This window comes from Charadrius vociferus, unplaced genomic scaffold (assembly GCF_000708025.1).
Source record: "Charadrius vociferus isolate BGI_N301 unplaced genomic scaffold, ASM70802v2 scaffold54, whole genome shotgun sequence".
Taxonomy (NCBI): domain Eukaryota; kingdom Metazoa; phylum Chordata; class Aves; order Charadriiformes; family Charadriidae; genus Charadrius; species Charadrius vociferus.
In genome coordinates, this window is record NW_009648350.1 from 4,655,522 (window position 1) to 4,669,149 (window position 13,628).

At 43.2% G+C, this 13,628-nt stretch overlaps 1 protein-coding gene across 1 annotated transcript in view; it reads right to left on the minus strand.

Moving 5' to 3' along the window:
* Positions 1–6,039: 6,039 nt before the first annotated feature.
* Positions 6,040–13,628, minus strand: part of UNC119 (unc-119 homolog (C. elegans)) — a 13,807-nt gene continuing 6,218 nt past the window's right edge. The window contains exons 2-6 of the mRNA XM_009885237.1: positions 12,222–12,359; positions 10,254–10,406; positions 8,981–9,083; positions 7,037–7,209; positions 6,040–6,152 (exon numbers count right to left, since the gene is read on the minus strand). Of these exons, the coding sequence (XP_009883539.1) occupies positions 6,040–6,152; positions 7,037–7,209; positions 8,981–9,083; positions 10,254–10,406; positions 12,222–12,359 (680 nt within the window). The remainder of the gene's footprint in view (positions 6,153–7,036; positions 7,210–8,980; positions 9,084–10,253; positions 10,407–12,221; positions 12,360–13,628) is intronic.

The following is a 13,628-nucleotide window of genomic DNA, read 5'->3' on the forward strand; positions in this document are numbered from 1 at the left end:
AAAAAGTGAAGCTACTTACATGAATTTGCACAAAACTGGAGTTCAGATATTGATGGAAGACATCTAAAAGGAAAATGTGAACGTTTTTCATGTGCTAATATAGATACTTGAATAAAATAGACAATCACCCTCATTTCTAGGATCAATAATTTATTTAGGTTTTTGGGGTTTTTTTACATTTTGCGATTTGTTACAGGAGAAGAAACACTTGCTAATGAAAGTGACACGTTTTTTTAACCATTTTCCGAGGTAATGGAAAAAGTTAAGCATATTCCCTAGTATGCACATTTATGACTAAGCTGCCAATATTAAATCATTTTAAGCAAGTGTACTCCCTATTTAATCCTTGTACGATTTAATTTTAGTACCCTCCTTCTCCTACAGGAAGACTAAATTGTAGCATCTAATTTTCTTTACCCCGAAGCCTCTCCCTGTGCTCTCGCTACTCATCTCTCTGCGGACGAGTGCCGCAGAGCAGTGGCAGAAGCCGAAGCCACAGCAGCGGATTCGGTGCCAACGGTTCCTTTTCCTCCTGGCGTCCTCCTCGGTTTCCTACTGTCCCAAAAGGAAACAAAAGACTCCCAGTTTTCCAAAAACACAGATTCTCTGCAGGACAGCGCATGGCATCGCCACTAAACGTCCCACAGTGGATGTTCTTAGAGGAAACAAATCAGGTGACTGACAAGATACAAAGAATTATAAATGAACTTGGTGAAAATGTTTCTAACATTTCCCCAATGGTATATTAACTAGAATCCTACTTTCCTTCCACAAAAAATATATATATTTTTTTTTTATAAATACATTTTAATACAGACAATTCTGATTCTATGCAAAAAAAAAAAAAATAATGTCACATTCAAACAGGTTTTCTCAAGTGTCGCGTCACGATACGAGCAGACATCACGGCAGGCACTAAGAGTGCTCCTAGGGAGGGGGTTAGCACAGCCTGGGAACAGGGACACGGACACGCGGCATCACCCGCTGGGTCAGCCTCTCCCGTGAGTTCGGAAAGAGCCGAGCCGCAGCTCGAGGCCGAGAGCATCGCGCTCCTCAAATACACTGCCAGGTTCAGAAAATGACACGAGCTGTCAGCGAGAGCGGACATCCGACTCGTAGCGGAGCATCTGCGCCAAGCGGGGGTACGGAAAAGAGCGGCTGACAGAAGGTACCAGCGATCTCAAACTCAAGAGAAAAAGCGTTTACCCTTACCACGGCCTTAACCATCTTGGTTCCAGTGAGCTGAAATTAACTCTTCTCCTCTCCTTGTCCCTCTCCCTCATTTCGTTTCCCCACAGACAACTTTCACCCCTAGAGCCAGTGCCTGTAAACCTGCCCGGCTTTTGTGCCATATTCTAGATGCTCTCCCCCCGACCCCCCATTAAGGGATAGCAATAATCTCTATAGTTTCATTCCTAACCAGATCTAATTAAAATTGAGCTGTTAACCATATTTTTTTCCAGGTTATGAATAATTAATAGAACACTTTTATCATACTTATTTAGTACAAGAGCTGGGTATCAGCATTTTCTTACCTCAAACAATCTTTACACGAACAGGAGTTCCCTTTAATGTTTGTCATAAAAATTGGAATTTAGTTCTTATGGGTCAACCTGTAGCACTATTTCTCGGTAGACTTTTAATAGTCTTTTTGCTCACAATGAAGGAATTTGGAACTTGGTAGCCTGCAACGTTTGCCCCGCAGCCACCCGCCGCTTTGACGCCCTCCGCAAGTTTTTAAAAGGAAACTCAACGGGAGGACGGCGGTGGCAAACGGAGCTGCCGTACCCACCTGCTCAAAAACACGACGGAGAGAGAGATTACGAGTGAGAACTGAACCCCGACACGCTGCTTTCAAACCTTGCGCTTTCTACATTAAAAAAAAAAAAAAGTAATTCTTCTGAGTGGATTATTGTTATTTCATAAATGTCACCACATAACGGACACATTCACAGAAACAATTTTGGCTTTTGTCACTGCTCTGAGAACAAAGTTTCTGGAATTTAAACCACACTTAGACTTGATATGTTAATTTTAAAAATAAACTGTTCTCTTTTTGCCACTAAAGCCCAGGAATTCTCAGGCTGTGCAGCACAGCAGTTAACCACAAATGTATTACTGCTGCTTTTCATTAAAAAAACTGAAGTTTAAAGGCATCCAAGATTGAGAAAGTGAAAGAATGTGTTGAGTTATAATTTCCTTGTCTCTCAGAAAAATTATGTCACTATTAGCACTCACAGAGACTTAGTTTCTTCTTCCAAGACTAATTCACTCTGTAAAGCACACACATAATCCTGTCTTATGACAGGAAACCGCTCGTCATTATTAGCAGGTAATCTTGGTTAGCGCTTAGATGTTTTCTTTCACTTTCAGAAAGTCAGACCCCGAATTTCCAGACTGGCTCGTTAAAACAGATAATTAAAATATTTTTTTTAATGAAACCAAAGAAAAAAAATTACGAGAATTCTTTTTCCAGAGCCAATATTTGGTGATTTTGTAGATAAACTTCCAAAGTAAACCCAATAATGATTAATATTAAAATACAAAATAATAACTAGTCAAGGAGACTAAAATTCTCCTGTGAACAATGCTGTTAAGATTTGATTTTTGACTGCTTTATAATAAGAATCACCTGCCAATTTAAGGGGGGGGGGATGTGGGTTTCATTTTACGACTGCCCTGGGAGCTCTCGGCTCCCTCCCAGATGAACGTCGAAGTTGTTCAGCGCTGTACAGAGTGTGGTCCTTAACATTAAATTTTCCACATAGTTTTAATGCAAAAAAAAAAAAAAAATGCAGAAGTGGCATTAGAACAGCAACTTTACTGCAAAAGCTTTTGAAGAAGCGCTCTTCTGGTGCTGTTTGTGTGCAACAATATCATGTCTCACGTCAACACTACACATGATAGTGCTGCGGGAACAGGTAGAAAAGGAACGGAACCTCTCCCTTGGGCAGCGACTCCCACATGGTCCCAAACATCACATCGGGGATGTCGATGACCTTAAAGAAATGCCAACAAAGTGTTTCCAAGAGAAACAGGGAGATAACGGTGGTAACCGCTGCAGTGCGATACAGAACACTTCCCACAGAAAGTTTTGTTATTCGCCTCGGTTTGAGAATCAGAACTTGTTATTCGTAGCAAAACCGTGAGGACTTGGAAAAAAAGCAAAACTCCTCAAACTGAAAAGCCAAAGCTAAAATATCCTGATATTTAATTTATTGCAAATGTCCCATTTGTCTTTCTATTTTAAAGTATTCCTGATACTAGAAGACAACAAATTCACTCGGTAAAATATCTCCGCTATGATTCACACTAAGTTTCCTGTTCGCCTGAAGGGATTACCCAGAGAACCTGAATTATCTGAACAATTAGCAGAATTGAGGAGATCAATAGGGGATAGTTCATCCTCTGATGTGTAACCCCAAACCTACCACAAAATGCAGAGCATCAGAAAGTCCGTTCACTATTGACTACCAATAGTCCCCCCACTATTGGGAAGACGGTCACTTTCTCCAGGTTCTCTTTCAAAGGGGCATCTCTGCTGCTCACGTTTGCGTTGATTACAGTAATATTTTCATGGGAATACTTTTGGTTTTGAAGTCTAAAGTCTTAAAAGGAGGTAGCTCAACACAAAAAAAAAAAGGAGCAGAACACGTTATTTCAGCTCAGCGGACAGTGATGTGCTCTACGGAGAGGATCCTCACTCCCGTAAGCCACAAGGGACCAGAGTCTGTACCAAAGTACAGCCGCTCTCACCCAAATATACCCAGACGTACATTTTCAAATGTTTGACTGGCAGTCCTGGGCAAGCACTGTGGGTAGAAGTCTTTTTAAAAAAAAACCTGACGAACAGAAGTGATTGTTACGAACGGCAGTTGAGAGTTGAAAGACACCCCAAAAAAACCTGTACAGGGTGCTGGTTATAGACACACGCACTCTCTTCTGTCTTCAAATCCGTGTATTTTCTCCTCCAAGAGTTGCAATTCATAAATTCATAATTCTTCAAATTCATAAATACTTAAACTTGCAAAAAAGTCACTGAATATATTGATAGTTTAATGGCCCTGATGAAAAAAAAAAAAAAGGGGTGGGGGGAGTCCTAGACTTTTTGAAACTATTTTCACCTTTCGTAATTATTGTGCTATAAAACTCAATGATCGGTAGCTCGAAGCGTCGTACAAATAATGAGGAAATTGTAACTCTCAAAGAGGTAAGTCAGCCGTAGGCTAACTATGATTTAATACACTAGAGACGAAAACCAGTGACAAATACAAGTCTCATTGCGATAATAATTACTACAAGATATTAGTTGTGTAAAATCAGTGAACTTTAGGTACTTTCTTAGCTATCATTCTTAATAAAAAATTCTGTGCTTTAACCTAAACTCACTGCATTTTCCTTAGAAAACCGAATCCTCTTTCAGAAGCAAAGCAAGCCCAGCCGAACACAAATGGTAACGCATTTAATAGTGACCACAACCCCAATAAGAGCACAAAACCTCCCTGTTCTCAGGCAGACGGCTCCACTTGGAACCATTTGTAGTTCTGTTTGACTCAGGCTGCGACTAGAAAGATGTTAACCACGACGGGAAATGGGATTTTATAAAAATTATTACAATCACACCTATCTGAGGCTAACATATAATGTTCCACTTAAACTCACAGAATTAGACATGGAGACATCAAGTATTTATAGAAATATCTACAAACCACAACTGCCTTTTATTTTTTTCTTTTAAAGTATCAGTGAACTGACCTTCAGAGTAAGGGTTTCATGACAACAGGCTACCCCACGCAGCCTTCTCAGGCTTTGTTTTGCGTACACTAATTTACCCTTTTGATGCTGCTAATTCTTTGCACGTCTATTTTTCTAAGCAGCACGCGCCGAGAAACTTGGGCAAAATTGGTCTGAAACTTCTTGCGGAGCCTGAAGAGAAGCTTTTGCTAAATTTTCGCTGTGCCTTCAAGTCCCACGTTATGAGACTTACTCTTTCACCTGCGTTAATATCCGATGCGAAACATTTTGAACAACGGGAAAACACTGTCGTAACATTCTTCCAATTCAGATACAAATGGAAAACTGGAAATTCCACACTCTCCAACTGCCCTAGACAAATGAAAGCCTTGCTCTAACAAGCAGTGCTGAAGCCCTTATCTTAGTATTGAGCAGAGAGGAAAGAAAACAGACATGGAAAACGTATAGCACAAATAGGCTGAATGTTAGATATGTAAAAGTATTAAATAAAGCTAAAATCCTTCGATTTTTCCTGATTATTCTGCAATCACTTTGCAAAAACTGAAATTAATGGAAAATGCTTGTGGAGGTTCATAGACCCTCAATGCTATTTTGCCTTCATCTGAAATGTAAAAGGATAGTACCCGCTTAAAAACAGCTCTGTCGTTGAATTACGGTCTTCACTGCGAGTTTCAGTGTTTCCAAGATTAAACAGAATATTACATAGAAGCAAGAAAACTAAGGGATGAGGTACTTATTTGGAGAACTAATCTAAAGATGAAACTTGCTTTTGTGAGATGTTACGCTTGACATTTTCAACTGGATGTACAAGTTAAATTGGCCATGCCTTTGAAGCATCCGCAAAGAGAAACAAACAAACAAAACTCTGCATTTGCATCCCATCCACTCCTGTGGTTTCTCAGATTACATCCTTTGAGAAAGCGATCACGTCCTAAAAGATACTTGAGGGCAAGAACACAAATCCACAGAATTAGGGCAAAATCCCCCAAGGTCCCACAAGGCCATTTTCAAAGCAGACGCTTAAAGAACTTAGGGAAGTGGTATCCAAAGATCATTTACCATTGTAGAACTGCTCAGAGTTCTGAAGAAATGGGTCTTCTTCAAAGGTCAGGAAAAGACGAGACTGGCAAATTTAGTCATGAAACTCCTACTGTGGCAAAGAGTCCTTGGTTTGTGGATCCTTGTCCAGTTGGCGCTGTAGGCAACTGAACGGAAGGTGTTGGTATCCCTGACGACGTCGCTAGGAAAGGGAAGGCCAGCGCAGGTGGGCTGTCCATCCTGTGCTCAAGGTCCTCCACTGTAGGAATAATCTGCCTTGTTGTGCATCACAAGCTTGTTGTCTACAAAGTAGAAACTGTCCGACTGTGTCTCGTACGGATGAAGGATCATCTCTCGAACTGCAGGGGGGGAAAAAAAGAATAAAGAAATTCAAATTAATCGTGTAGCCCTCCTGAGACAACGCTCCGCACTGGGTCACGGTTACGTTTAATGGCGTTGCTCAGATAGCGGCGAACTCTCAAGTGAGAAACCACAACCAACACAGGAACCAACCCAAACCACTCATGGACAGTATCTTTTTTAAAGAACTCAAACATAATCCAAATACCTTAAGGCACTACTCAAAGTGTAAGTGTTATGCCTAACCTCCAAACAATATCACACCTGAGTTCGGGGCTTTTGAGGTTTTTTTTTTGGGTTTTTGGTGGTTTTTTTTTTTAAATGTGCTAAAACAGCGAACTCCAAAGAAATTTGTTCTGGTGTGACAGTGCAGCAGCGCATCACTGTGTTTTCCACAGACTGTAATATTAGTGCTGACAGACATGATTAGGGGTTGTGAAGAATATAATTTCACACAGATCTAATACTCCTGCTATTTTATCTTGGGAGAGAGGAGAGGAAATAAAAGTTACGTTCATACTAAAACTAAAACCTCTCGAGCTATCAACATACACATCAAACAGAACACAACATTTATTGTATGTCTTTTTAATCCTAGTTTTTCTTTTGGTTTATAACACAATCATCTTTTTTTCTCCCTGATACTGAGAAGCTTTCCTTTTATGAATTAAAAAAAAAAAAGAAAAAAAAAAGCACGCAACTGCCTGGTGGGTGACAAGATACATGCTACTAGAAAACAAAACCTGTGTTAACACAGATACAAAACTACCTGGAAGTATTCTACCCCACCCACTTTATACAGACAGCTCTTAAGAAAGGGCTTCTTCAAAACACCTCAGATTAACATCACTGTGCGGTAACCCAGTAATTAAAGAGAGCTTACTGAGATCCTCAGAGAGCTGGGGGAATTCATAGATGTGCTCACAAGTATTTTTACTGCTGGGGATGCAGAACCCAAATTCAAAATCAAAACTCTTCAGCAACTGATCGCGGAAGTAGTGCCTCTCAATCATCCGGAAGTTATTAATGGGTTTGTCCCCTACTGTGAATTCCACCCTGAAAAAGAAGGATGAGATTGAGATGAGCTTTCTTCCTTAAGGGAGATTTTCAACCATTCCTGAAAGGTAGAGGAGAGCTCTTCTAAAAAAAGCCAAAAATCTAAAGCAATGGTACTAACCCAATTATCATTTCCCCTTTTTCTCGGAACATGCTGCAGGGACACAACACAGCATTTCTAATCATAGATTATACTGTATTTTGGTTCTTTTAACTCAAAAAAAAAGGTCACGCAAGACCATTTTACAGTCTTAACCTCACCTTCAGTGAAGACAACTATACCAGATAGGCACCTCACTAGATGTCCCTTATTGCATTGGATTCTTTATATAATTTATTTGAATTCTTCTGGGGGGTACTAAAAAAAAGGCCAGATCTACAGAAAAAGGTCTTACTTCTGTTCCTGCTTTGTAAGTGATAAAGGGGGACAGGTTTCAGCCAGCACCATGCTCAAGTTTCTCTTACCAAGAAGCATGAGCTTTTGGAGAGAGATAGGTATTAGTTACACACGATATGCTATGAGTAAGCCAGGAAGACACTGTTACTTGTTTGGCACAAATCAAAAGTTGGGTATTTACCATTTTAACCAAATAGTGGCCAAAGAGGTGCTCATTGGTACATAATTTCAATTTTTCTTCCAAAACAAAATCTAAAAGGTGCACGTCTTTAAGATTAGCAGGAAACGGTGATGTGTAACCTTGCTCTAAATGTATTCTCTGACAAAAAAATTTAGTTCTTTTGCATGATAACCAAATGCTGAATTTTAATCAAGCTCTTGAAAATACTTTTTTTCCTTGTTAAGAAAAGCTACTGTACATCTGTTCTTATGAAATACACATTTGCTGCTGAAGGGATCTATCAAACTGCGCTCCTACACGAATCCAAACTAATGATTTCTGTATGCCTGAAACAAAGAGGTTTGTGCTGGAAACTGTAACTGACGCTCCATCATAGTGTTATGGACTTAATGACATCGTAGCAATGGGCACAGAGCTCTTGATTAGAAAAACAAAGACAAGAAAGGACCCGCCAGGCTATTACCCAATAACCTCCTAAAACCTCCCAGTAAAAACAAAGCAGCCCACCAGCCTGCTCTTTGGAGGGTCGGAAGAGGAAACACAAGCCGAAAATTGCACCTTCCCATGCACCGTATTTAACTGCGGATCAATCTCTAGTTAGTAGTAATAGTGTAGTTAGTAGTAATCACTACTAACTTTTACTAAAGACACAATACACTCTGTCCCCTGTATCACCGTAGCCATAACTTTGGCCTAAAGCTTTACAGATACTTCAGGTGCCACGTTTTGGTGTGGTTCATTGATGGATGCACACAGTACTACCAGGCACCTCAAAGATCATTTTGGTACATAAAACGTCAAACATTCTGCGCGATTACTCAGATTAATGTTTTTTGGGGGGAGGAACGCGATGTGGAAGGCTGCAGATACAACTTCCGAAGCTGGCAGAGCCTCTGATAAACAAACTATAATGTGCAGAAAAGAGTTGGAATATCTGGGTAGTGTGTCCACCTTATTTTGCCTCTTTTAGCGTCAATCTCTTCAATGCCATGCCTGCTCCTGAGGTAAATAAACAAGCTAAAGGGACAGAGAAAGGAAAGCATCCAGAAACGATGTTTGGTGATCCTCATAATAACAAAAGATCCCTATTAAATCACCTTCCTGACAGGATCAACAAGAAAGACCCACTTTTAAATTAAAAGATTGCAGTTGTTTCCTGTACTAGAGAAAGTAGCACAGGAGCAATTACTTACGTGGCTCCCACTTGCCGAAGTCTAAGAAAAGCTGGGGTAAACTGATAGCGTACAAACCGTCCAGCATTGGGGTCGATGTCCTTCTTGTCATTGTGTTCACGTTCTGGAAAAGCGCAAAGCAAAGCTCCGTCACAGTCGTCTGAGAAACAGAAACCCAGTGAAAATACTTGCGATCACACTTTATCGAGTCGTATAAGCCAGGAAACTATTCTGAGAAAGCCTGATGATGTGCTCACCCTCTCCTACCCTCTCCAAGGCATCCACTACTGGTTACTCAGGGATAGACTATTACAAGAGGGGCCCTTTGGTTTAATGTTCTTCTTATAGAATCATAGAACGGTTTTGGGTTGGAAGGGACCTTGAAGATCATCTAGTCACACCCCCCCTGCCCTGGGCAGGGACACCTCCCCCCAGCCCAGGTTGCTCCAAGCCCCGTCCAACCTGGCCTTGAACACCTCCAGGGATGGGGCAGCCACAGCTTCTCTGGGCAACCTGCCCCAGGGGCTCACCGCCCTCACAGTCAACAATTTCTTCCTAATATCTAATCTAAATCTTCCCTCTTCCAGTTTACAACTGTAACCCCTCATCCTGTCTTCTGGAGTGACTTACTGCTCCCACCTCCCACTCAGGATCGCGGTGTGACTCACCTAAGCACGTCTGGTTTGCTACCGCTGAGCTACAGAAAACTCCCTCTCCCCTGCAGGGAGATGGGGAAGATTGAAAAAAAGAGTGCTTGATCAGGAAAAGAGCAGTTGCCCCGGGGTTTTATTACAACTGGCAACAGGTAACGCTTTGGTAGTTATGAGTAACACCTAAAAATTATGAAGGAAAAAAAAAAATGCAGATTTTCAGTTTGTCTAATTTGTCTAGTTTCTCCCTTTTGGAAACACCGTTTTCCTGACTCCTGAGTGAAAGATGTTAGACTAACAGTTAAACGATGTACAGGGGGACTCTAGCTGATGAGCAGCCAAGAGAGGAGCACCCAGTGACCTCCTCCTCCTCCTCCTCTGCTTCTGTTTACGACATCCATCTGTCCTTTCTCATCACAGATGGCAATCATAAGAACACAGCAGCAACGAGGTCTGTTCACTGTGTCGGTACAGAGGGACACCTGAATAGTCTTTCTGCTGCAAGTTGGGACTCCGCTCTTGCAGCCGAGAGCATCTCCTATTTTTGAGGACACGTATTGAGTAAAAGGAGTGGGAAAAGGCAAAAGGAAGCGGACACTAGCACTGGTTTGTGCATGAAAACAGTGTTTAGTGAGTGCGCTCACCTGAAGCTGCTGGTTTGGTGATTTCGAACAAGACCGTGCCAGACTCCATGTCCCGGATTTTGAACCTGGTGAAGTCTATCTTGTAAACATTTTCCTCTGGAGTGCACAAATAATCTGCAGAGGAAAGCAAATTGAAATGAAGGCTGCCCAGAACTACCAGGTATTACTCTTTGGAGGTGACAACCAGCAGCGAGAGCAGCTCAAATGCATCTCCACTACCTACTACTACTTCGTTTAATCCAAAACTGATGTCAACGAAGACAGTCCCAGTCCTGAACACCCACACAGCCCTGCTTGGATGGGACAGGGAAAAGGCGTCTCTCCTCCAGCACTCAGAGGTCATCACCTTTTTCCAAACCTGTGCCAGCACCTTCTGCACCCATTTCCCCTCCAGGTATTGAGAATAGTCAGCACCTCCATCAAATCCCAGCCTTTTCGGCGTAAGAGGCTTTGCCTCTTTTAAAAACTGCCCTCTGGCAGAACGCGAGTGCTAAGCAGCTTTGTGAGCGCTAAGCCTGCACTTAACTGGAACAGGAGTGTCCTCCCTTGTGCCACCTCCCCTATCTCCAGCCCTCCGCAGAGAATGGACGGCCTCTTCTCTCCACCATGTCCCATCCAAGGACTTCTTTTCCTCGGCACTGAAAATGGTGGTGAAGCCTTTCCCGTGTATTAGGAAACCGGTCTGGGAACAGAGCCCTTCCCGGCTTCCACCGGAGTCGGTATTTTTGGGAGAAAGTCGCTGTTTGGGGCTTCAGCCTTGCTGTGCCCCGAGAGAGCTTCCCAGCATGGGTATCAGCCTCCTCTCTGGGGAAAGGGCAGCGATACTTCATTTTCACGACACATAAAAGCAGCTCCAATAACTTACTTTATCCTGACAACTCTAAATAAATGTACGTGCGCAAGCCAGGTCAGCTTTTGAACAACTGTGCACCCGCGCGTCGCAGGAGACTTGGTTTGGAGGTTCTAAGGTGAAAGTAATACTTGAACATCCTCATTCTAAGCCCTTTCTCGGCTCCTACTTCCTGCTGCCAGTCTGAGTTAATCACTTATTTCTGCCTGCTTTCCTATTTATAAAATTCAAACACACCCATCCACCTAAGGCTTATCCGTCGACTGTATGAAAACAAGTTAGAGATCACACAGAAAACAACAGAGATCACACCTGCCCGTTACAACCCCTACTTCAGCGCGGGTATAACGCATCGGCCACCGACGTTACAGTTGGGGGTTACGGCTCACGGGCAGCGGTTAGCACATCCCGTAGATGGGGAGTTAATAAAAGACGACTGCGGTGCAGCAAGAGCACATCCCAAACGCCACGCGTTCCCGCTCCCAGACAGCACGGCTCTCGCACTGGGATCTGTAATCACAGAAATTAGGTCCCTCCGTGGTGGGAGACAAAGCTCGCTCTGGAAGATTGTTCCTCGGCGCTGCCGAGAGTGATGCGCACATCTAGTGCCCGCACTTTCCTAGAAGCCTGTTATTCTTTGTAAACTTCCTTAACTTGGAGAACTGCCGAGCACTCGCTGGTCCAAGGGGTAGAGGTGTTAAACGTACTCTCCGGACAGTTTTACTGCTCTCCATCGTCACCACCATATGGCAAACACTCAAAGGAATGGGCTTAAAGAGAGAGGGCTGTGCAGGAAGCATCTCTGGCATTTGGCAGGGAGGTTTCCCTTTCTGTCAAGGCAGCACAAAGGAAAACTAACACCAACACCGCACTATGAGGAAGAGCAAGATAAAAGCTCAACCTTTTTACTACCATGAGAAAATGCAAGCCTACTCTTAGACAAAATAGCCTAAGAACTGCACAAAATCTTCTTTTCCGTCTTTAGCAGAAACGGGACAGATACTTAAACCAACCCCTTGCCTCAAGCCCCAACGTCGAGCAATCCTCAGGTAGATGTCCCGCAATTACATGCTGACTTTCCACCCTACCGCATCGGCCAGCCCAAATCCTTAACCCACCCCACAACTTCCCCAACTCCAAGCCACCGCACACGAAACACAAGTCGACGGGAGTGGGCACGGCTTCCCGCAGTCCGGGCTTCGCCTCCCTCGGCCCACGGCCACTCTTGGACCAGCGGCTCTCCACGATGACGAGGGCTGTACCAGGACAGGCTGGCGGTCGCCTGGGAGCCCGGGACACCTTCCCTACAGCACGCAGGCAAAGTCTGAAGCCGGGTTTGTCTGCGAGTTAATTATTAAGTGTTTTTCCCTTCTGCAGAATTCCTGCCCATCCAGCACCATGGCAACAGCTTTATCCCCCTCCTTGGCAGCAGCGTTGCTGCAGTAACAGTGTCCATGACTCATCTAGAGGAGAGGAGAGCCAAGCAGAGACACCCAAGAGGAGTAAACCCCGGGCAGAATCCCCACCAGGCTCCTGCTCATTGATGTCTGCACCTCTGCGCTATATTTTCCAACTCTTTTTCGCACAGAAAATATTTTAAACCTTTTCTTTTTTTGTTGTTGTTTTGGTTTTTTGTTTTTTTAAATCAACATGCCAGTATCTAACTGGATGACATCTGGGAAGATTAGCTGCCAGAGTACTGCAATCAAGTGGTTTTTCCTCCTCTGGCAGTGCCCGGTCTCCTAGCATGGGAAAAAAAAATTAAAAAAAAAGAGGTATGTGTGTGGATATATATATATCAGTCTGTATTAAATCTGCTTGCTGCAATTCCTGTCCAAAAATCAATCAAAGTAGCCACGTGCTGTTTTTTCCCCCTGTACATAAGAGAAGCCCGCGGCTATGCTGGCAGGTCTTACTGGGAATGATCCGCTCGCAACTGGCAGATCCTTCTGCTTAGCCGAGCACTGTCAAATTTGCTAATCTCATCCCATACATACTTATTTTTAAATTACTGTAGGGCCCAGTTGCCCACACTTCCGTGACGCACTTAAATGTATCATCTGCTTTCATTATCCTAATTCACCGTCACCACAACTTGGGGAACGGAGGCAGCATCCATGTCTATTTTAGTTAGACACAAGGCAGCTCAAACCGCCATCGAGTGAAGTGGATCATTAGAAGAAGGGGAGTTCTGGTCTCTCAGGACAGAACGTTTTCTCGTTTCTTCCACTTCCCCTGAAGCAGGCTGCATTATTTCCCGTCAATAACCAAATAATCACAATATACCTCCGAACCAGCCCTCAGTACTCACCTGATTCAGGGCTGACAGAGATCACGCTCTGAACAAGGGACGGACACATCAGCACCGTCTTAGGAAACCCAACAGATTGGCTTTTGTCCCAAAATACCCACATTAAGTAGTGCAAAAACAGGTCACAAAAGAGGAGCATTTCCTACTCCTTCCTAAAGCCCAGTGAACTGCCATATCCCAGACCCAAACTCCTCCTGGAAAGAGTGCACCAACC